The 24,387-nt window shown below is 50.7% G+C and overlaps 1 protein-coding gene across 1 annotated transcript; it reads right to left on the reverse strand.

Annotated features, from left to right (window-relative positions):
• Window positions 1-414: 414 nt before the first annotated feature.
• LOC143961753 (E3 ubiquitin-protein ligase TRIM11-like) lies at window positions 415-20,519 on the reverse strand. Its single transcript, XM_077471094.1, has 2 exons — window positions 20,090-20,519; window positions 415-3,333 (listed from the first exon to the last, which is right to left on the reverse strand). The coding sequence occupies exon 2, from the start codon at window positions 3,248-3,250 to the stop codon at window positions 1,682-1,684; it is 1,569 nt and encodes a 522-aa protein (XP_077327220.1). The 5' UTR covers window positions 3,251-3,333; window positions 20,090-20,519; the 3' UTR covers window positions 415-1,681.
• Window positions 20,520-24,387: the final 3,868 nt, after the last annotated feature.

Raw genomic sequence — 24,387 nt, forward strand, 5'->3', positions numbered from 1 at the left:
AACCACTGAGAGTGCCTTACCACAGTGTGCTGGAGAAGCTGTGTGATTGGGTCTGAGATCCAGAATGCCTGACGGAGCCAAACGAGGGTCCCAGTCATCTTGCGGATCAGTGCAGCGTGATGGAGCTGGCTGGCAGCAGGACGGAGACCACCAGAGTGGAGGCATCAAGTTATCCAGGCCTGGTGTCGTGAGAGGGCTGTTGCCCAGAAGTTATATACAGCACTTTACACATTTAGACTAACTGTGCAGTGTTTCTGAGACCTGCAGTTCCACAGCAAGGGTCTCATTTAAGTGGACTGAGTCCAACCAGGCCTCAAAGCTTATATTCCACTAGTTACTGACTGATGGCTTGAGTGTGCTTTCACTTGAGACAGTTACATGTGTATTACATAACTAGAAGAATTGCTGTCACCATTCACTTTATGCCACTTTATTACCTATCAAACCTTTGGATTACAAACACTGCAGTACAATAGCTAGCAGAAGAAAGAAGACCAGAGACTATATCTTCACTGGGGGACTTGGTGTCACAGTTACATGCAAAGGACTGCATTATACCTCAGGGAGAGTTCTGTGTTGTGTCTGGAAGTAGGAAGGTGCCCAGAGTCAATATCTTATCATCCTGAGCATTAGTCCCACTTGGAGATGCATCTGCATATGTCAGTTGTTTAGAGTGTGTTTATATCAACCTTTGACAATACCTTCACTGTAATTATTTGTTGTATTACTAAATCTGAGAGGTAGTTTCTCTGAGCAACAAAATCTTTTCCAGTAAACTTATAATATTCTTTAATTACAATAGAGTGTGATCTTTACTTTGAGTATGGAACCCGAGGTGTCAGAGGGAAGGGTAGTCCAGAGTGCAAGGGATAGCCAGTGGGAAATAGAACAACCCAGCAGCCCCCATGGGGGTACCGCTACACTTGAATTAAATATCTATAATGCCGCGTACACATGACCGGACTTTTCGAGGGACTAGCTCCGACGTTCTTTCCGACGGACTTTCGGCAGAGTTCCGATGGACTTTCCGAATGAATGGACTTGGCCACACACAATCACACCAAAGTCCGATGGATTCGAACGTGATGACGTACGACTGGACTAGAGTAAGGAAGTTCATAGCCAGTAGCCAATAGCTGCCCTAGCGTCGGTTTTTGTCCGTCGGACTAGCATACACAAAAACTGATTTCTTGGTCCGGCAGAGTTCCGGTGGAAAAATTTAAAACATGTTCTATTTCTAAAGTCCGCCGGATTTTTGGCAAGCAAAGGTCCGATGGAGCCCACACATGATCGAATTGTCCAACGGACTCGTTCCGTCGGACCTTTGCTGTCAAAAAGTCCGGTCGTGTGTATAAGGATAACTATTGTAAAGCGCTGCGTAAACTGTTGGCGCTATATAAATCCTGTATAATAATAATAATAATAATAATAATATCTCTCTGATAAACCTGTAACATTAAAGTGTATGTATTGACTTTTTTTCCAACACCAGCAACATTTCCAGGGACACATCTCTAAAGCCGGAAATCAAAGAAGCTCTGCAGTTATGATTGTGCTCCGATAATAAACTACATTTGTGATATTTCAAGTAGCCACTAGTTCCAAGCATTGGCTCTACAATGAACCAATCCCACACTCCCTCCCTGTGATGTCATCAGTTTCTGGGTGGAGTTCTCATATCTCAGGATTTTCCTTCACATATCTTTATAAAACCTCTCACTACACATAACACAGCATGAAGGGGCTCAGTCAAGGTGGCAGTGGCAGTGAAGGTGTGGAGGTGTCGGATCGGGTCACACAGATCATAAAAGGAGATCCGCCCGGCCTCATAATCCAGATATATCCTGACTCTGTTACTGGAGAGATTGGTGGGTAAGAGGATCTCTTTATTATCATATCTCACAAAATACTGATTGCCAGACCTGATCAAACCCAAGGACTTGTTATTCCTTCCTACTCCTGCCTGTAAATCTTTTCTGTCTATACGGGGGAAACACATCCCGACTCTCCAGAAATCTGATCCCCCAACATCCACATCCCAGTAATGTCTCCCTGAGGAGAAACTTTGACTGCTTATCACCTGAGGATAATTTACAAACCTCTCTGGTGTGTCTGGTCGCTGATGTGTTATATCTGACCTGGATGCAGTTTTCCTGTCATCTGATATCTGTAGATCATTACTAGCTGTGTTTACATCCAGTAATATGTCTGCAGCTCCCTGTATATAGAAGTATACATTTACCTCTGTTATTATATCAGATAAACCTGTGTGTAAGACCCCCGCCACATCCAGACCCCCTCCATCATGGAGGAGTTTCTCGTGTCTCTCTCTGTCCTCATTATCTCCATCCTCAGTATCACACAAGTCACCTGTGTCTGATTCCTGTAAGACAGTCAGTGGATCCGTCACGTTACACAGCTCCTCAATGTGACGCAACTTCCTGGACAGCTCCTCCTTCTTTATTTCCAGATCCCGGATGGAGATGGAGATCCGCTCTGCCCTCCCAGAGATGTCCCTCAGGACTCTCTTCTCCAGGTCTTCCAGACGTCTCCTGAGGTCTCTAAACAGGGCAGTGACTCTCTCGGTGTCACCAGAGGCTTCTTCTTCTACTTTCCTCCGGTGTTCCTGCAGACTCTGGACTCTTTCCTCCGTCTCCTCTCTCTTTGTCAGAAGACACTGCAGAACATTCCTCAGTGACTCCTTCTTCTTCTCAGCAGCCTCATCCAATATTTCCACCTGGTGTCCTCGATGTTCTCCAGCCAAACTGCAGGTCACACAGATACAGCTGCCATCCTTAGTGCAGTATAATTTAATAAGTTCGTTATGAGTGGAGCATTTCCTGATCTTTAGAGAAGTGGCGAGGTCAGATATCACATGATCTGGTGCCTGGTTGTGGACTCTCAGATGTTTATCACATAAATAAGCCTCACAGTGTAGACAGGACCTGACAGCAGGTACAGGAGAGTCCACACAGTAACTACAGATGACTTTGGACTTCTGATCTGACAGAGTAGACAGGAAAGTCTCTGCTATGTTCCGTAGTTTCCTATTCCTGTGCAGTGCAGGCCGATCCGGAAACTTCTCTCTGCATTCAGGACAGGAATATCCTGCAGACCCCTCCTGTGTATCCAGCACACCATCAATACAGACCCGGCAGAAGTTGTGACCACATCTCAGGTTTACAGGATCTGTATAAATGTTCAGACAGACGGAACATTCCAACTCAGCTCTCAGATCACCAGACGCCATCGCTGACAGCAGAAGAGGAAAGTGAAAGTCTCTGATAATTCTCTGAGATTATCTCTAAGTAGTTTCATGGACCTTTTACATTGCTGAAATTACAAAAAGATTAATTCATGATTGGCTGTTTTTACAGGACATAAGTAACATAAACATGATAATGTTCTACTATGAAGTTCCAGCTGATCACATTTTTGTGCTCCATGTTGTACTGACTCATCGCTGTACTATGCAGCTAATTGATCCATTTAAAGTGAACCTGTCCTGGGACATTTAGATCAAATCAACAGGTAAACCTAACTTCCACCCTCCCCAGTATCACATGTGTACCTTACCTTTTACTCCTCTATCATTCTGCATAGTTGCTGGAAACTAAGAAGGGAAACATTGCGTAAGCTTCAAATAAATACAGTCAGAGCTTACATAGGACTAAGGGCTCTCCCCACTTCCATATGACAGCGAAAGGCCAATCACCAAAACTGCTGTCATATGGGAGGAAGGGAAGTGAGTGACTCCCAGTTAAGTTTGCCAACAAATCAACTTATGCCTATACAGTGTATGTCCCACTCAGGCCTGGACTGAGACAAAAAATAGGCCCCGGGCATTTTAGACTGGGCAGCCCATGACTTACCGGCCCCTTCCCCACTCTTCATCCTAATGGAGGTGAGGGGGGTCAGGAAAGAGCACAGGGGGGAGAGAGAATGTGGGAGCCAGAGAGCATGGGGGGGGCAAAGAGAACAGGGGGAGGTGGAGAGCACAGAGGGGGCTGGAGAGCACTGGGGGAGCTGGAAAGCATAGGGGGGCCAGAGAGCACTAGAGGAGGCTGGAGAGCACTGGGGGGAGCCTGAGAGCACTAGGGGGTAGAGAGCATTGGGGGGTGGAGAGTGCTAGGGAGAGTTGGAGAGCACAGGGGAGAGCGGAGAGCACTGGGGGAGCCTGAGAGCACTGGGAGGGGGGTTGGATAGCACTGGGGGTAGACTGAGAGCACTGGGGGGCTGAAGATCACAGGGAGGGAGTGTAGAGCACTGGATGGAGCTAGAGAGCACTGGGGGGGCTGGAGAGCACAAGGGGGAGCAGAGAGCCTAGAGGGGGCCTAAGAGCACTGGGGGGCTTGAGAGCATAGGGGGAGTGGAGAGCACAATGAGGGGCGGAGAGCACTGGAGGAAGCCTAAGAGCACTGGGAGGCTGGAGAGCACAAGGGGAGCGGAGAGCACAGGGGGGAGCCAAAAGCACTGGAGTGAGCATGAGAGCACTGGGGGCTGGAGAGTACTGAGAAGCTGGAGAGTACTGAGTGGGGAGCTGGAGAGCACTGGGGGGAGCCTGAGAGCATGGGGGGACAGAGATTATTGGGGGCTGAAGAGCACAGGGGGAGTGTAGAGCACTGGATGGAGCTTGAGAGCACTGGGGGGGCTGGAGAGCACAGGGGGGACAGAGAGCCTAGAGGGGGCCTAAGAGCACTGGGGGGGTTGGAGAGCATAGGGGGAGCGGAGAGCACAATGAGGGGTGGAGAGCAGGGGGGCAGAGAGAACTGGAGGAAGCCTAATAGCACTGGAAGGCTGGAAAGCACAGGAGGAGTGGAGAGCACAAGGGGAGCGGAGAGCACAGGGGGGAGCCAAAAGCACTGGAGGGAGCATGAGAGCACTGGGGGGCTGGAGAGTACTGAGAAGCTGGAGAGCACTGAGGGGGGAGCTGGAGAGCACTGGGGGGAGCCTGAGAGCATGGGAGGACAGAGATCATTGGGGGCTGAAGAGCACAGGGGGAGTGTAGAGCACTGGATGGAGCTTGAGAGCACTGGGGGGGGGGCTGGAGAGCACAGGGGGGGCAGAGAGCCTAGAGGGGGCCTAAGAGCACGGGGGGGGGGGTTGGAGAGCATAGGGGGGAGCGGAGAGCACAATGAGGGGTGGAGAGCAGGGGGGGGCAGAGAGCACTGGAGGAAGCCTAATAGCACTGGAAGGCTGGAGAGCACATGAGGAGTGGAGAGCACAAGGGGGAGCCAAGAGCACTGGAGGGAGCATGAGAGCACTGGGGGGCTGGAGAGCACTGGGAAGCTGGAGAGCACTGGGGGGGGACTGGAAAGCATGGGGGCATGGAGAGCACAAGGGAGAGCGGAAAGCACCGTGGGGCAGCCTGAGAGCATGGGAAGTGGAGAGCACTGGAGGGCTGAAGAGAACTAGAGGGTCAGGAGAGGGGGTAGAGAGCATTGGGGGGTGGAGAGTGCTAGGGAGAGTTGGAGAGCACAGGGGAGAGCGGAGAGCACTGGGGGAGCCTGAGAGCACTGGGAGGGGGGTTGGATAGCACTGGGGGTAGACTGAGAGCACTGGGGGGCTGAAGATCACAGGGAGGGAGTGTAGAGCACTGGATGGAGCTAGAGAGCACTGGGGGGGCTGGAGAGCACAAGGGGGAGCAGAGAGCCTAGAGGGGGCCTAAGAGCACTGGGGGGCTTGAGAGCATAGGGGGAGTGGAGAGCACAATGAGGGGCGGAGAGCACTGGAGGAAGCCTAAGAGCACTGGGAGGCTGGAGAGCACAAGGGGAGCGGAGAGCACAGGGGGGAGCCAAAAGCACTGGAGTGAGCATGAGAGCACTGGGGGCTGGAGAGTACTGAGAAGCTGGAGAGTACTGAGTGGGGAGCTGGAGAGCACTGGGGGGAGCCTGAGAGCATGGGGGGACAGAGATTATTGGGGGCTGAAGAGCACAGGGGGAGTGTAGAGCACTGGATGGAGCTTGAGAGCACTGGGGGGGCTGGAGAGCACAGGGGGGACAGAGAGCCTAGAGGGGGCCTAAGAGCACTGGGGGGGTTGGAGAGCATAGGGGGAGCGGAGAGCACAATGAGGGGTGGAGAGCAGGGGGGCAGAGAGAACTGGAGGAAGCCTAATAGCACTGGAAGGCTGGAGAGCACAGAAGGAGTGGAGAGCACAAGGGGAGCGGAGAGCATAGGGGGGAGCCAAGAGCACTGGAGGGAGCATGAGAGCACTGGGGGACTGAAGAGTACTGAGAAGCTGGAGAGCCTTGGGGGAGCTGGAGAGCACTGGGGGGAGCCTGAGAGCATGGGAGGAAAGAGATCATTGGGGGTTGAAGAGCACAGGGGGAGTGTAGAGCACTGGATGGAGCTTGAGAGCACTGGGGGGGGGGCTGGAGAGCACAGGGGGGGCAGAGAGCCTAGAGGGGGCCTAAGAGCACTGGGGGGGTTGGAGAGCATAGGGGGGAGCAGAGAGCACAATGAGGGGTGGAGAGCAGGGGGGGGCAGAGAGCACTGGAGGAAGCCTAATAGCACTGGAAGGCTGGAAAGCACAGGAGGAGTGGAGAGCACAAGGGGAGCGGAGAGCACAGGGGGGAGCCAAAAGCACTGGAGGGAGCATGAGAGCACTGGGGGGCTGGAGAGTACTGAGAAGCTGGAGAGCACTGAGGGGGGAGCTGGAGAGCACTGGGGGGAGCCTGAGAGCATGGGAGGACAGAGATCATTGGGGGCTGAAGAGCACAGGGGGAGTGTAGAGCACTGGATGGAGCTTGAGAGCACTGGGGGGGGGGGGGGGGCTGGAGAGCACAGGGGGGGCAGAGAGCCTAGAGGGGGCCTAAGAGCACGGGGGGGGGTTGGAGAGCATAGGGGGGAGCGGAGAGCACAATGAGGGGTGGAGAGCAGGGGGGGGCAGAGAGCACTGGAGGAAGCCTAATAGCACTGGAAGGCTGGAGAGCACATGAGGAGTGGAGAGCACAAGGGGGAGCCAAGAGCACTGGAGGGAGCATGAGAGCACTGGGGGGCTGGAGAGCACTGGGAAGCTGGAGAGCACTGGGGGGGGACTGGAAAGCATGGGGGCATGGAGAGCACAAGGGAGAGCGGAAAGCACCGTGGGGCAGCCTGAGAGCATGGGAAGTGGAGAGCACTGGAGGGCTGAAGAGAACTAGAGGGTCAGGAGAGCACAGTGGAAAGCGGAGAGCACTGGGGTAGCCTGAGAGCACTGGGGGGGGGGGGGGTTGGAGAGCACTGGAGGTAGCCTGAGAGAAAGGGGGGGGTCTGAGAGCACTTGGGGGCTGACGAGCACAGGGGAGAGTTTAGAGCACTGGATGGAGCTTGAGAGCACTGGGGGGAGCAGAGAGCCTAGAGGGGGCCTAAGAGCACTGGGGGGCTGGAGGACATAGGGGGGAGCGGAGAGCACAATCAGGGGTGGAGAGCACGGGGGGCAGAGAGCGCTGGAGGAAGCCTAAGAGCACTGGGAGGCTGGAGAGCACAGGGGGAGCGGAGAGCACAGGGGGGAGCCAAGAGCACTGGAGGGAGCATGAGAGCACTGGGGGGCTGGAGAGTACTGAGAAGCTGGAGAGCACTGGGGGGGGAGCTGGAGAGCACTGGGGGGAGCCTGAGAGCATGGGAGGACAGAGATCATTGGGGGCTGAAGAGCACAGGGGGAGTGTAAAGCACTGGATGGAGCTTGAGAGCACGGGGGGGGGGGGCTGGAGAGCACAGGGGGGGCAGAGAGCCTAGAGGGGGCTTAAGAGCACTGGGGGGGTTGGAGAGCATAGGGGGGAGCGGAGAGCACAATGAGGGGTGGAGAGCAGGGGGGGGCAGAGAGCACTGGAGGAAGCCTAATAGCACTGGCAGGCTGGAGAGCACAGGAGGAGTGGAGAGCACAAGGGGGAGCCAAGAGCACTGGAGGGAGCATGAGAGCACTGGGGGGCTGGAGAGCACTGGGAAGCTGGAGAGCACTGGGGGGGGGGGACTGGAAAGCATGGGGGCATGGAGAGCACAAGGGAGAGCGGAAAGCACTGTGGGGCAGCCTGAGAGCATGGGAAGTGGAGAGCACTGGGGGGCTGATGAGAACTAGAGGGCCTGGAGAGCACAGTGGAAAGCGGAGAGCACTGGGGTAGCCTGAGAGCACTGGGGGGGGGGGGGGTTGGAGAGCACTGGAGGTAGCCTGAGAGAAAGGGGGGGTCTGAGAGCACTGGGGGGCTGAGGAGCACAGGGGAAAGTTTAGAGCACTGGATGGAGCTTGAGAGCACTGAGGGGAGCAGAGAGTCAAGAGGGGGCCTAAGAGCACTGGGGGGCTGGAGGACATAGGGGGAGCGGAGAGCACAGGGGGGAGCCAAGAGCACTGGAGGGAGCATGAGAGCACTGGGGGGTTGGAGAGCACTGGGAATCTGGAGAGCACTGGGGGGGGGACTGGAGAGCACTGGGGGGAGCCTGAGAGCACTGGGGCGGAGAGAGCGCTGGGGGGAGTCTGAGAGCATGGGGGACAGAGATAACTAGGGGGGCTGGAGAGCACTGGGAGGCTGGAGAGCATGGAGGCACGGAGAGCACAGGGGGAGCCGAGAGCACTGGGGGGAGCCTGAAAGCACAAGGAAGAGCGCAAAGCACTGTGGGGCAGCCTGAGAGCATGGGAAATGGAGAGAACTGGGGGGCTGAAAAGCACTGGGGGGTCAGGAGAGCACAGTGGAAAGCGAAGAGCAGTGGGGGCCTGGAGATCACAGGGGGGAGCGGGGAGCACTGGGGGAGATGGAGAGTACACGGGGGGCAGAGAGCACTGGGGGGAGCCTGAGAGCAAAGGGGAGAGAGTACTGGGGGACAGAGAGCACTGGGGGGGCAGCAGAAAGAAGCTAGAAGCTGCATATAGAATAATCAGTCTCTCCATCTTCCTCCTGCAGCCTCTGAATGCTTGCGGGTGGGAGAGGAGGAGAAGCAGGTTTTAAGAGGCTGCAGGAGGAAGATGGAGAGATTGGTTATTCTACACTTCTATAAAGCCGCCCCCTCACTCCTCCTATCCAGGCACACAGTGAGCTTACTTTCCCTCTGGTCCAGTGTCTCCTCAAGATCCTCTCCCTCTTCACTGTCACAGGACACCTGACCTGTTGTTTCCACCCCCCCCAACCCATCGGCTGAACTAAACTGGTGGCTGGTCGGGTGGCCAGCCACAGAGACGGCAAGTGAGCGGCGTGCGTTTAAGAAGCAGCCCAGCTGCCTTGGGTCCCACCAGGAAATGCCGCCCGGCAGCCTGGCCCACTGGGCAAGTGCCCATTTAAAACAATCTATAAAGCATGCTGTTGGAAGGCAATATGGTTTAATATCATATATTTCAGTTTTACTGCATGGTTGATACAGCCGTTTGGCCTATGTTGGGAATTGCCATCTTGGAATGCCAGTACAGGAAGTTTACCCAGCAGGGTGTTCGTAACAAGGAGTTGTAAATGGGAATTCATTTTCTAACAGGATGTTCTTGCATAGGCCTCCTAAAGTGATGTATGGGGGTAGAAGAGCAACAGATAAGACCTCCTGGGGAGGTTACGCCAACATCAAAGGCCAGCTGTTACTGAAAGATGACCCGGGTCAAAAGCAGTGATTCATGGACTAATGGTGCCCCCAGTGGAGAATACAGCATGCTTCCTGGAAGATTGACAAGGGAAGAGTATACTTCCTAATCAGATGACCCGGGTCATCTTTCAGTAAAAGCTGGCCTTTGAAGTTGTTGTAACCTCCCCAGGAGGTCTTATCTGGTGCTCCTCTACCCCCATACATCACATCAGGAGGCCTACTGTATGTGAGAACATCCTGTTAGGAAATTAATTCCCATTTATGACTCTTTGTCACAAACCCCTTGCTGGGTAAACTTCCTATACACTGATGAAGTCACGTGGTCGTGACGTCACGCGTAGGGACAGGATAGGCACTTCATATTGACGTAGACAGCACGAGCCCGCTGCTCGTAGGAGATAAGTGTTATTATTTCATTTGTTTATGCAAGTACCCTGTATAATATTGTAATAAACATGCCGATTGATTAAAATTACTACACTATGGTACTCCCCCTCTTTTGATTTACTCTTGCTCCCACTGAGAGACAAAGACGTAAAAGAGAAATAAGGACCCATTGGGATAACTATCCAGGGATATGGGGAGAAGAACCTAATGCGTCCAGTGTTTTGTGTATATGTGGTTACCTCTTTACCGCAAGGTAAGGGGCCACTACCTATCAGTGTGTGTTTGCACAAAGTGGAGAGATACCTGGATGTTTTCACCTTTTTTGGAATTGTTGCACATTTAAAATATTTGCAGAGCGAAGCACTTGCACTTTGGAAGATTTGCACTAAATGCATGGTTGAACGTTAATATATTTATATGCCGTTTTATGCATAGAAGACATTTTTTGGGATAAAAAGACTATAATTTTTATTTTATTTTTATATATTTTTTGTTGGATTTTCACAAATTTAATTTATTTTTGTGATATTAATTTATATATTAGCTGCTACACTGTTGCTTGCATTAATTTGCACAGGTTAGGTTCATAGAACGTATGATTTTTGTTCATTTTTGCATGATATCACTATCTATACACCCCCCCTATTGTATTATATACATATTATTGTATTTTTTTGATATTATTCACTTTGCACTTTATTACGGACTTTTGCACAAACTTTTATATATTACTGCTTACATTTGTATTATTTGCACACATGATATTTTGCATTTTTTGTGATATGTTTTTTCTGATGTCACGTAGCACTTTAATAGTAGGGTGAAGATACTGAAACATCTTTGTGCACAGGGTTGTATTAGACTTTAATCTATACTCTAATTTTACTACATTCCTTGTTTTCCTATACTGAAGTACTATATCTGTTGCATTCTGCAACTACTGGCTCACTACCAGAACTGCGGATTATCGTAACGTATCTCCCTAATTTTCATCATTTTTTATCCTATCTTACTATTCTGTAGAACAGCGCAACACCACCCTCTTAATTTAATACCATTTGTAGTGGATACGGTTTGATCCACATTCAGTGTCTGCATCAGTTTATTTTATTGATACTGCTCCCTCCAGTGCTTTTGGCTCCCCCCCTGTGCTCTCCGCTCCCCCTGTGCTCTCCGCTCCCCCTGTGCTCTCCGTTCCCCTTGTGCTCTCTGTTCCCCCTGTGCTCTCCGTTCCCCCTGTGCTCTCTGTTCCCCCTGTGCTCTCCGTTCCCCCTGTGCTCTCCAGCCTCCCAGTGCTCTCCGCTCCCCCTGTGCTCTCCGCTCCCCTGTGCTCTCCAGCCTCCCAGTGCTCTCCGCTCCCCCTGTGCTCTCCAGCCTCCCAGTGCTCTTAGGCTTCCTCCAGTGCTCTCTGCCCCCCGTGCTCTCCGCCCCTCATTGTGCTCTCCGCTCCCCCTATGCTCTCAAGCCCCCCAGTGTTGTTAGGCCCCCTCTAGGCTCTCTGCTCCCCCCTGTGCTCTCCAGCCCCCCCCCCCCAGTGCTCTCAAGCTCCATGCAGTAATCTACACTCCCTCCCTGTGCTCTTCAGCCCCCCAGTGCTCTCAGGACCCCCTTGCTCTCAGGCTACCCCCAGTGCTCTCCGATCCCCCTCCCAGTGCTCTCAGGCTCCCCCAGTGCTCTCCACTCTCCCCTGTGCTCTCCAACTCCCCCTAGCACTCTCCGGCCCCCCAATGCTCTCTACCCCCTAGTGCTCTCAGGCTACATGGTAGTGCAGGAATATCTATTCATTACATAAACTTCCTGTACTGGCTTTCTAAGACAGCCCCCCACACTTTGTCCTGGGGGCACCCATGTGGGCTCACTCCCGTCCCCCTGCTCCCGTATCACAGGATTTGATTGATAGCAGCCTATGGCTCCTGCTGCTATCAGTCTGTCCAATGAGGAGAGAGACAGCGGCTGGTAGACATGGGCGCCGTCAATAAATTTGTTTCGTTCTGTTCCGTTACGGTTCGTATTAAAATGAATTTGTACTTGGTATTTCGTGTCCGAAATTAAATTTCAATTCGTAGGAAATATGAATTGTCGTTTAGGTTCGTTAACTTGTACGAACGTTCGTTATGATGAATTTAAAGGCAAAAATATACCTCAATATGACAGTCGATGCTGATGGAAGTTTGGTTTTTATCCGAAATACAAAATTCCGTTGAAGAATTTCCTATCCGAAATACGAATTTTCGTTAGATGAGGGTCTCCCACCATCCCTGTGCTGTGCTGACTTCCTCCTGGGGATTCGTAAAACAAAAGTTCGTATTTCGTACAAAATTCGGACGCATTGGCAATTCGTATTTCGGATCCTCCCGAACGTATGAATTTAGGGAAATTCGTACGAATTTGAGATTCGTACGAAATGAATCGCACATGTCTAGCGGCTGGTGCACATTGCTTAATCGGATGGGCTCAGGTAAGAAAAAGGGGAGTCTGGGTGGAGCTACAGCACATAGCATGCATTAAGATGAAAAAAAACTTACGTTTTTACAACCACTTTGAGCCTTTTTCACTTTTATTTTGTTTTATCTTGTACTATTTTGTACTATATTATTCAGAAACTAATAAAAAGTCATAATAAAATCCTTTGAAACCTCATGTAACAAAAAAAACAAAAAGTGTGGTTCTCCCAAAGTCTATACCAGACCCTTTTCTATCATGCAGCCTTTCTGGCTAGGGGAGGCAGGGAACAGGGGTTCTCCTCCTGCTCCTGAACCATACCAGGCCAAATGCCCTCAACATGGGGCTGGTATGAATTTTGAAGGGACCTCATACAATTCTAAATACATCACTTATCACTGAAGATGGAGGTCCAGCCCAGCCGAACACCCAATTAGTTTGGCCGTTCACCAAACCTCTGAACAAGCAATATTCATCTGAACATGGTTTTTGGAATGGGCCAGAAGCTAATCTTTAATGGATAGCCCTATGGAGTAGGGAATGGTCACCAGGACAAATAGAGAGAGTGAATTACAGACAGGAATAAAATAAAAAATAAAATAAAAAATAATTTATATTTACACTATTTACCAGTGGAGACCCGAGATGCAGGGCGCACGGGCGGCCTATGAGGTCAGGGCCTATTTTTGGTGTGTGTGTGTGTGTGTGTGTGTGTGTGTGTGGGTGGGGGGGGAGTGTATACAACACCCTCCTAGTTAGGTTGCTAGTAGGCTTGAGGTAGATCTAGTTTTTGGCTCCTCTGTAGCCCATGGAGCAGAGTTTGATTGCTTTTGGCTGTTCTGGGTTCTTCTAGTTGCAGGCTCAACTACTTTCCCCTGATTTCTAGTGAGCTCTAGAATTTAGTGTTTTGGAAGAGGCAGACCCTGGACCTGCATATTTGTGCAGCCTCAGTCTATCCTGTGGGGGAGGGGAATAATTAGTAAGGACTGAGGAGTGTATGAATATGAATTTGTAGGCTGGGGCCTGGAACAGTAGGGTCCTTGCCCTGTAAGAGAAGACCCAACCTGAAGAGCTTGTGCCCTTCTTGGCAAGTTAGCTGAAGTCTTCAGGAGTTTCAAAGAGGTCCCAGCTTAGGGAGAGCCGGGGGGGGGGGGGGGCTATCTCTAAAGCTGCTGAAGTTAGTATGAAGGAGGTCCACTGAGGATACGGCTTAGAGGCTCAAGGTTCGGAGTCTGTCTGGTATTGGAAAGAGGCATCCATGTACACAGGGACACAGTGACTATAGGCCTGAGAGAGATCCTAGTGACTGCTGTTATTTAACCCTTGGATAGACTGTTCCAAAGTTGCTGGCTTAGAACTACTGGCTTAGTTGTTACCAGAAAGAGTCCTCTGTGGTCTGCTTACTCTTTTTTGGTGGTCAGTAGTGATGGACGAACTTCCGACGGGACGTTTCGCGAACGCGAAATGCGAACGGACCCAAACGTTCGCGAAACCGACCGTTCGCCGCGGGCCCCATTGACTTCAATGGGAGGCGAACTTTGCAAACCTTCATGTCGAATTTGCGGCCACGTGGTAATTATTAGGGGGTAAAACGTAGTCCCACCATCTGGACAATGACATAATACATGTATGAGGTGAATTTGGGATCGATAACTACAAGCATTTTTATTTTATTTGGGAAATTGTTCTAACAATTCAGGACTATGGAGCTAATGAAGGCAATGGAGGAGAGGGAAGGTCAGGGACCAGGGTAGGCAAAGAAGAGGGTGCAGGAGATGATCACCAGCAGCGTGACATACCGGAATGACACATGCACCGTGATAGAGGCATCTGACAGCAGCACCGTAATACAGAGCACTGACAGCAGCACCGTGACATACAGCGCTGACAGCAGCACCGTGACATACAGCGCTGACAGCAGCACCGTGACATACAGCGCTGACAGCAGCACCGTGACATACAGCGCTGACAGCAGCACCGTGACATACAGCGCTGACAGCAGCACCGTGACATACAGCGCTGACAGCAGCACCGTGACATACAGCGCTGACAGCAGCACCGTGACATACAGCGCTGACAGCAGCACCGTGACATACAGCGCTGACAGCAGCACCGTGACATACAGCGCTGACAGCAGCACCGTGACATACAGCGCTGACAGCAGCACCGTGACATACAGCGCTGACAGCAGCACCGTGACATACAGCACTGACAGCAGCACCGTAAGCAGCCCCAGGAGGAAGTCAGCACAGCACAGGGATGGTGTGATCCCCTCATAATAAGAACCCCCAGGAGGAAGTCAGCACAGCACAGGGATAGTGTGATCCCTTCATAATAAGAACCCCCAGGAGGAAGTCAGCACAGCACAGGGATATCATAAGCAGCCCCAGTAGAAATATGACACCGCTCAACCTCTTCAAAGAGGAGGGTAGGGGCATATAGTACGGTGTGCTTTTTTGGGTCAAGGAAGTGAGCCAAATGAATTAAGAAGGTCTGTGTGCTTGATTAAAAAAATAGTTTATAGACATATACATGGTCTACTGGTCACATGTGTTGAATTCCTCCGAGATCCATGCCTCATTCATTTTTAGAAATGTGAGGTAGTTAACACTGTGGTGAGCTAGGCGAGTACGCTTATCGGTCACAATCCCCCCTGCTGCGCTGAACGTCCTTTCGGACAGGACACTGGATGAGGGGCAAGCCAACAGTTCGATTGCAAATTGGGCAAGCTCTGGCCAGAGGTCAAGCCTGCCCACCCAGTAGTCTAGGGGTTCATCACTCCTCAGAGCGTCCACATCGGCCGTTAACCCAATGTAGTCGGACACCTGACGGTCTAGGCGTTCCCTGATGCTGGATCCGGATGACACCTGTCGATGGGTCGGCTGAAAGAATGACCTCATATCCGAAGTCACCAACACATCTTCAAACCGGCCTCTTCTTGCAGGCGCTGTTGGATTGGTACCCGCAAATCCTTCTCTGGGAGTGGGAATTGCTCCTCTGCCAGTGCACGCAAAAGCAGAATGCAGCATTTCTCGAAGCAAGGCCTGGAAGTGCTGCATTCTGACAGCCCTCTGCGACGGCGGTAACATTTCCGCCATTTTGTGTTTGTACCGGGGGTCTAAGTACGTTGCCACCCAGTACTGGTCCTTGACCCTCATGCTTTTTATACGGGGGTCCCTATTAAAACACTGGAGCATGAAGGCCCCCATTTGCACTAAAGTGGAAGCGGTGTGGTGGCCTGGCTCCTGCTCATCATCCAGGATAATGTCGTCCTCTTCATTCTCCTCTCCCCATCCTCGCACAACAGGGATCCCAGAAAGGTTTAAAGCATGCTCTTCTTGCTCCTGCTCATCCGCCCCGGCACCATCCTCCTCTGACTCCTCATCAGACTCCTGTTGTTGACTTGTCTCAGATAGAGTAGCCCCCCCTGGGAATTCATCCAGCATTGCGACTTCCTCATCTTCCCGCTCCTGCTCCTCCACAGCCTGATCAATGACACGACGCAATGCACGCTCCAGAAAGAAGGCATAAGGTACCATGTCACTGATGGCGCCATGGCTGCGACTGACCAGTTTGGTGATCTCCTCAAATGGCCGCAGAAGTCTGCATGTGTCGCGCATGAGCAGCCACTGGCGCGGTGAAAAAAAACCCAGCTCCCCAGAACCGTTTCTTTCGCAGAGTTCATACAGGTAGACGTTAACTGCACGTTTCTGCTGGAGCAGCCTATCAAGCATATAGAAGGTTGAGTTCCATCGCGTCGGGCAATCGCAAATAAGACGTCTGACCGGCAGATGGTGTCGCCGCTGAATGTCAGCAAGGCGAGCCATGGCCGTGTAAGATCTTCTGAAATGGGCCGAGATTTTCCTTGCCTGCCGCAAGATGTCCTGGACCCCAGGGTATTTGACAAGGAATCGCTGCACGACCAAGTTTAAGACGTGTGCCATGCACGGCACGTGCGTGATTTTGCCCTGTTTCAATGCGCTAAGCAGATTGGCACCGTTGTCACACACCACTTTACCAACTGTCAAATTGAGCGGTGTTAGCCACTCATCTGCCTGTGAACGCAAAGCTGAAAGGAGTGCCGGGCCAGTGTGGCTCTTTGCTTCCAGGCACAACAGACGCAGCACGGCATGGCAACGTCTCACCTGGCATGTGGAATAGGTTCTGGGGAGCTTGGGCGGTGCAGTGGAAGAGACGCTAGCAGCGGAAAAGGAGGAGGCAGCTGAGGAGGAGAGGGAGGAGGATGGAGTAGGAGGAGGAGAAGAAGAGTCAGGCCTGCATGCAATCCGTGGCGGTAAAACCAAATCTACACGGGTGCCACGGGTTACATGCTTGACGGCCGTCAGAAGGTTCACCCAGTGGGCAGTAAAACTGATATACCTTCCCTGCCCGTGTTTGCTAGACCACGTGTCTGTGGTCAGATGTATCTTGGCACCGACACTGTGTGCCAGAGATACATTCACTTGCCGCTGAACATGGCCATATAGCTCTGGGATGCCCTTCTCTGAGAAATACTTCCTTCCTGGGACCTTCCATTGTGGTGTTCCAATGGCCACAAATTTGCGAAAGGCCTCCGAGTCCACCAGTTTATATGGCAGTAGTTGGCGGGCTATGAGTTCTGACAAGCCAGCCGCCAACCGTTGGGCAAGAGGGTTATCCGGCATCATCATTTTTTTACGCTCAAACATTAGGCCCACGGAAGCCTGCCTTTTTGCAGAAAAATGTGAGCTTGGCGTGATGGAAGGTGGAGTGGAGGACAATTGTGAGGAGAGAGGAGAAGGAGAAGTAGAAGACGAGGCTGGACGGTGAGAGCCTGCAGTGTGGCTTTGTGTGTTCCGTTGCTCCCACTGGGCTCGGTGATGGCTGCTCATGTGCCTTCTTAAGGCGGTCGTCCCTAGGTGAGTATTGGGCTTACCGCGACTAACGCGTTGACTGCAAAGATTGCAGATGGCAACGCTATTGTCAGCAGCGGACACGTTAAAAAAAGCCCACACTGCGGAGCCATGTGCCGGTGTCCTGGGAGCGCCAGATGTGACCGTACATGGTCGATGACTCGCTCCTGATACATTTGCAGTCTGCTTTGTCCCTGCTGTGCAATGTAAGTCATTGCTGCTTCTCCTCCCTATCTGCTGGTCCATATCTCCCTCTGAACTCCCCTCCTCTTCCTCTCTTGTGGGCACCCACGTGACATCACTAGACACGTCATCATCAACGTCACCTTCCCCACCGCTATAAGTAGAGATCTCGGAGTAGGCAGCAACACCGGGGACCAACCTCCTCCTTGGGCTGATCTGGGTACTGGCGTCAGACTGCTGAGTAGCGCTTGTTGCTACCTCCTCTTCCTGATCCAATACCAAGAGTGGCTGCGCATCAGAAATGTCCTCTTGATATGGATCGGAAAATAATTCCAGTGACTCAAGCGGAAGGTATGTGGTGGTGGTGGTGGTGGTCGTGTTGTTGGTGGTAGTGTCTTTGGGGGTGCACATAGCAGAGAGTGAAGAAGAGGGTGCAGATCGAGAGGATGAGGAGGGTGCAGAAGAGTAAGGCTGAGCGAGCCACTCAACCAAGTCTGGTGCATCCTTTAAAGTAATTGAACGCACCTTCTGCAACTTCCCACTTTGGCTCAAGCCTGTTGCTCCTGCCCTACCCCTACCACCCCTGCGGAAGGGCCTGCCTCTTCCTCTGCATGTCATTTTTTAAATGACCCTGTGACAAAACTCTTAGTCCCTATACCGCTGAAGGACTGCTGCAGTATAGGTGAGCGGTCAGCAGTGGTGCACGTCAACCCTATCTATTGTGGACCTATAGCGGTCCTTACAGAACAGCAGACTGTACCGCACTCAAGCCTATGTACCGTAGCACCCTATACCAAGTTACCAGTCCTTATAAGAACTTTTGTGGACCAAGCAGGTTGTGTATTAGTGTTTAGCAGACTGTACGTCAGTCCCTATACCGCTGAAGGACTGCTGCAGTATAGGGCAGCGGTCAGCAGTGGTGCACGTCAACCCTATCTATTGTGGACCGATAGCGGTCCTTACAGAACAGCAGACTGTATCGCACTCAAGCCTATGTACCGTAGCACCCTATACCAAGTTACCAGTCCTTATAAGAACTTTTGTGGACCAAGCAGGTTGTGTATTAGTGTTTAGCAGACTGTACGTCAGTCCCTATACCGCTGAAGGACTGCTGCAGTATAGGGCAGCGGTCAGCAGTGGTGCACGTCAACCCTATCTATTGTGGACCGATAGCGGTCCTTACAGAACAGCAGACTGTATCGCACTCAAGCCTATGTACCGTAGCACCCTATACCAAGTTACCAGTCCTTATAAGAACTTTTGTGGACCAAGCAGGTTGTGTATTAGTGTTTAGCAGACTGTACGTCAGTCCCTATACCGCTGAAGGACTGCTGCAGTATAGGGCAGCGGTCAGCAGTGGTGCACGTCAACCCTATCTATTGTGGACCGATAGCGGTCCTTACAGAACAGCAGACTGTACCGCACTCAAGCCTATGTACCGTAGCACCCTATACCAAGTTACCAGTCCTTATAAGAACTTTTGTGGAACAAGCAGGTTGTGTGTTAGTGATTAGCAGACTGTACGTCAGTCCCTATACCGCTGAAGGACTGCTGCAGTATAGGGCAGCGGTCAGCAGTGGTGCACGTCAACCATATCTATTGTGGACCGATAGCGGTCCTTACAGAACAGCAGACTGTACCGCACTCAAGCCTATGTACCGTAGCACCCTATACCAAGTTACCAGTCCTTATAAGAACTTTTGTGGAACAAGTGAGTTGTGAATGTTTAGCAGACTGCAGCAGAAGGGCAGCAGTCAAGTATAATATCCTTTCTATATTTGGAAGAAAGAATATTATACATGTACAAGCCTATTACTGTACCACTGATACCAGTCCTGAAAAGAACCTTTGTGGAACTAATAATAACAGCAAGTCTTTAAAATTACCCTCACTGCCTGACAACACTGCTTCCTTCCTGTCCCTATACAAATTGGCAAAAAAAGAGAACGATTAGTGGTTACTGGAACAGCTCTTTTGTGGACCTTGATAGTAACAGCTAATGATGATGATGATGATGATGATGATGAAAGACTAATCTGGCTGTCCCTGTAGCATACACCGTCCTTTCCCTTTCTCTAAACTAACAAAAGACACTCAGGCTGCTGCAAGAATCAGCAGCACAGCAAACCTATCAACACCTAACACCTATACCAGTCCTGAAAAGAACTTTTGTGTACCAAATAGCTAGTGGTTTATCTCTCCCTACTCCACACAGGAACCTGTCCCTATCTTAACAGAAGAAAGAATGTAAAATGGCCACCGGATCGGGTGTATTTATAGGTTAGGGGGAATGTACAAGTGTCCATGTGCTGTCATGTCTCAATTGGCTGTCCTGTATCACATGATAAACGTGTCACCAAAGGTTAAAGTTCTTGTATACATTAAACACGTAAGTCCGCCGCGGCGAACGACGGAAAAAGGCGTTCGAACGTGCGGACCGCGAATGTCGGAAATTCGCCGCGAAACGACCGCCGGGCGAACCGTTCGGCCATCACTAGTGGTCAGTGACAAGAAAATGCCTTACATTGTTAGTCAGGGGAAGAATGCTCCTTACACGGCTGGGGGTCAATAGAAACAGCCCCATTAGTTGTCCTCCTAACTGGTGATAGATAAAGATCGGGTACACAGTATATTATCATCCTTCATACCTGATGCTGCGATCTCTGTGCTCGGTGATATATCGCTGTGTGATGCGGAAGTTGGCTATGAAATGTCTTCATTTAGTTTAGTTTTATTTCCCAGTTCTGTCCTCAGTCCCCCCTCCCCTTCTGTTTCCTCCGTTGTGTGGAGTACTCAGACTTGGCTCCGTGTCCTGGCACGCTGGTCGGTGATTCTTCAAAACATCTCCACAATAATCACACAGACACACCAACACCCACACACACCGTTCACTAAAGCGGGAGAGACTATTCACTCCGGACATGTTAGTAAATAAGGTGAAGATGTATTCAGTTTGAATATCCAATCATGTGCCAGGAAATTACACCAACGGGACACACAGTGTGAAATGATCTGCCACTTCTCTAACTTTAAGTTTACAAACATCTTAATTATTGGGCAATTTCCCACATCCCTCTACACCCGCTCCACCCAGATCCCTCTCTACCTCATCACCACCCAGATACCCCATCTACCCTATCCACCCATATCCACTTCCACCCTGTCTTCAGCTAAATCCCCCTCTACCCCTCCACTCAGATCCCCCTCCACCCCACCTTTACCCAGATCCCTCTCCACCCTCCTTCACCCAGATCCCTGTCCTCCCCATCATCACCCAGATCCCTCTCTACCTCATCACCACCCAGATACCCCATCTACCCTCTCCACCCATATCCACCCCCACCCTGTCTTCAGCTAAATCCCCCTCTACCCCCTCCACTCAGATCCCCCTCCACCCCACCTTCACCCAGATCCCTCTCCACACTCCTTCACCCAGATCCCTGTGCTCCCCATCATCACCCAGATCCCTCTCTACCTCATCACCACCCAGATACCCCATCTACCCTCTCCACCCATATCCACCTCCACCCTGTCTTCAGCTAAATCCCCCTCTACCCCCTCCACCCAGATCCCTGTCCTCCCCATCATCACCCAGATCCCCGTCTAGCCCCTCAACCCAGATCCCCCTCCACCCCACCTTCACCCAGATCCCTCTCTACCTCATCATCACCCAGATCCCCCTCTACCCTCTAGCCCCTCAACCCAGATCCCCCCCCCCACCCCGCCTTCACCCAGATCCCTCTCCATCCTCCTTCACCCAGATCTCTGTCCTCCCCATCATCACCCAGATCCCCCTCCACCCCACCTTCACCCAGATCCCTCTCCACCCTCCTTCACCCAGATCCCTGTCCTCCCCATCATCACCCATATCCCCCTCTAGCCCCTCAACTTAGATCCCCCTCCACCCCATCTTCACCCAGATTCCTCTCTACCTCATCATCACCCAGATCCCCCTCTACCCTCTAGCCCCTCAACCCAGATCCCACTCCACCCAGATCCCTCTCTGTGTTGTCAGTAATAGGAAGTGTCTCCCAGCCACTAATCAGATTTACACATGTCTTGGGAGTTTTAGTCTGATTGGTGATAGAGGAAGCAGAGAGAGGAAATTACACAGCACTGACCCGAGGAACTACAATCCTACTGCCCTTCAACTGGGGTCTACTAGACTCTCCTCTGCCCTCAAAAGCATCTAATCAGACTGAGATTGGCTTGATCAGATGCTTTCACAATGGTAACAGCTTGTAAATAAGGATGAGCCAAATTTTTTGCCTGTTCGGATGTTCTGGTGTGAACCTAACAGACAAAAAATTCGGACGAACACCATTAAAGTCAATGAGACACGAACATGAAAAATCAAAAGTGCTAATTTTAAAGGCTTATATGCAAGTTATTGTCATAAAAAGTGTTTGGGGACCCGGGTCCTGCCCCAGGGGACATGTATCAATGCAAACATTTTTAAAAAATGTATTTTTCGGGAGCAGTGATTTTAATAATGCTTAAAGTGAAACAATAAAAATGAAATATTTCTTTAAATATCGTGCCTGGGGGTGTCTATAGTATGCCTGTAAAGTGGTGCATTTTCCCGTATTTAGAACAATACCACAGCAAAATGACATTTCTAAAGGAAAAAAGTCATTTAAAAAACTGATCGCGGCTGTAATGAATTGTCGGGTCGGGATAAAACTCATTGAAAGAAATGGCATGGGGTCCCGCCCCAGTACATTCCCAGGTCCTTTGGGTCTGGTATGAATATTAAGGGGAACCCCAAACCCCCAAAAAATTGCGTGGAGGTCCCCCCCCAAAATCCATACCACTTTACGATAAAAGTGCTTTTGTACCAGTTGAGTGACAGTGACAGCGACACAGAGTTGCTCGCAGAACTGAGTGATAGTGAGTCGTGGGGAGATTGGTCGTCTGACACTGACACTGATCTGGCAAGCATCAACGGTGATGATCCTGCACCTGACCTCAGAGATGTGCGCACTTGGTGCCCTATTGACTGCGATATGGACCAGGTAGCGCCCCCAAGATTCCCCTTCACTGGATCACCTGGGATTAAGGTAGATGTTGAGCGTGACAACCCTCTGGCATACCTGCAATTATTCCTCACTGAGGAGGTAATTGAAAAAATTGTCACAGAGACAAATTGCTACCAAGAGCAGCAATCCGCTACGCTGAATGCCAGGTTTTCCAGAAGCAGAAAGTAGGACCTGGGGAGATGGTACTGGACCACCAATAAGTTACTGGCCACTCTGTTTTTTGGCACCGTGATGTCAGAATACCGGTTTTCCCTCATCATGATGTATTTCCACTTCACGAACAATGAAGAATTTGATGAGGCCACGCATCCTGCGCCCAAATTAAAAAAAATCTGGGAGGTATGCCAAATTATTGTGACCAATTTCCAGCGGACCTACGTGCCAGAAAGGGATGTCAGCATGGATGAAAATTTGATTGCCTACAAGGGACGCCTAAGCTGGACACAGTTTATTGCATCCAAAAGGAACGGTTTGGCATCGATGTCTATTGAAGTCGCACCTGAAATCGGCAAAAGTAGTGCAGTAACTACTTTAGCAAATCGGTGCGGCACCACAAAATCGGTTTTGGACCGATTGGAACAGTGCCATTGCTGCCATTAGTCATGCAATTGGATCTCTCGAATCGATCCAATGTAAATCTAGGCTTCAGCTCACCTGCAAATAAATGATAAAGGTGGGATCTTATATATATATACCAGATGGGGAGAATTGCAGGTAATAAATTCAGCTGGTGGATAGGCAGTGTTGTATGTGTCGGCTCTGGTTCACAATGGTCCTATTTGACATGTCAAATCGGTGGCAATTGCACCATTTTAATTGGTGTGACTTTAAATGAAAGCTCCTTTCTATTAAAATATATAGGACTTGTGTCACAGTTGGGGCAACTTTGGACCTCCGAGTTGCTTGACAATGATTCTCAATGATAACCATTCATATCTGTGCTACTTCAAGTTGCAACAACTTTAAAGTAGTCCCTGTACTACTTTGGTGTGACTTTCATGGAGCCTAATTCAAAGGTTTTATCAATGAATCTCATTAGGTTCTTTCACACTTGGCCGACTTTTCCTACAACTTGAGGTCCATAAGGCCCCTTTCACACTTGCGCGATCTAAAATACCAGCGATTTTGCAGCATTTTTGCAGCAAATTTGATGCGATTTGAAGCAATGCCAGTGTAATCTTGAGGTCTATGGATGCAGGAGTCACAGGAAAAGTCGCACAAGTGGGAAAGGGGCCTTAGGGTCGGTTCACACTGCTGTGCTGTCCGACATCGGATGTGATTTGCCCCGCACTGTTATTCACATGCGATGTCTGTGTGATGCAAACTTAGCCATACTGATTGGATGGTTGAATTTGCATCGCATTTTGGACCAAACTCGCACAGTACCCTTTTTTTGTTCCACAGCAGAATCAGATTGCATGGGTGTTGTCTGAATTTGCAGTTCGCTCTGCGATTTGAATTGGGGGTGTCATTATCTTTCTACTGACACTCCCAGCAGTTGGCATATGGCAGTGTGAATTACCTGCGAGTTGTATGCGATGCGGGAACCCCCACTGGATATGCAGAGTTCCCGCATCGCTACTAGGGATTGGCCAAACACAGTCAAACTTTTTTTTTGCATTGATACATGTCCCCTGGGGCAGGACCAGGGTCCCCAAACACTATTTATGGCAAAGAACTTACATATAAGCCTTCAGTGAGAACTTTGGATTTCGCAGGTTCGAGCCCCATTGACTTCCACTATTCCAGCATATGTGATCTGACAGGCATTATTTCCGCCAATAGCGCTGCTTTCCATTTGCATTAGTGCTCTGTTTCTGAGAGTTGAAGTCTTTTTTTGAGCGCTATTTTTTGACACTGCTGGATAATTTTTTGGCACTATAGTAAATGACCCCCTGTGCGGCATT

This window comes from Lithobates pipiens, unplaced genomic scaffold, assembly GCF_037356315.1.
Source record: "Lithobates pipiens isolate NorthernLeopardFrog02 unplaced genomic scaffold, aLitPip1_a1.2 Scaffold_8, whole genome shotgun sequence".
NCBI classification, from domain to species: Eukaryota; Metazoa; Chordata; class Amphibia; order Anura; family Ranidae; genus Lithobates; species Lithobates pipiens.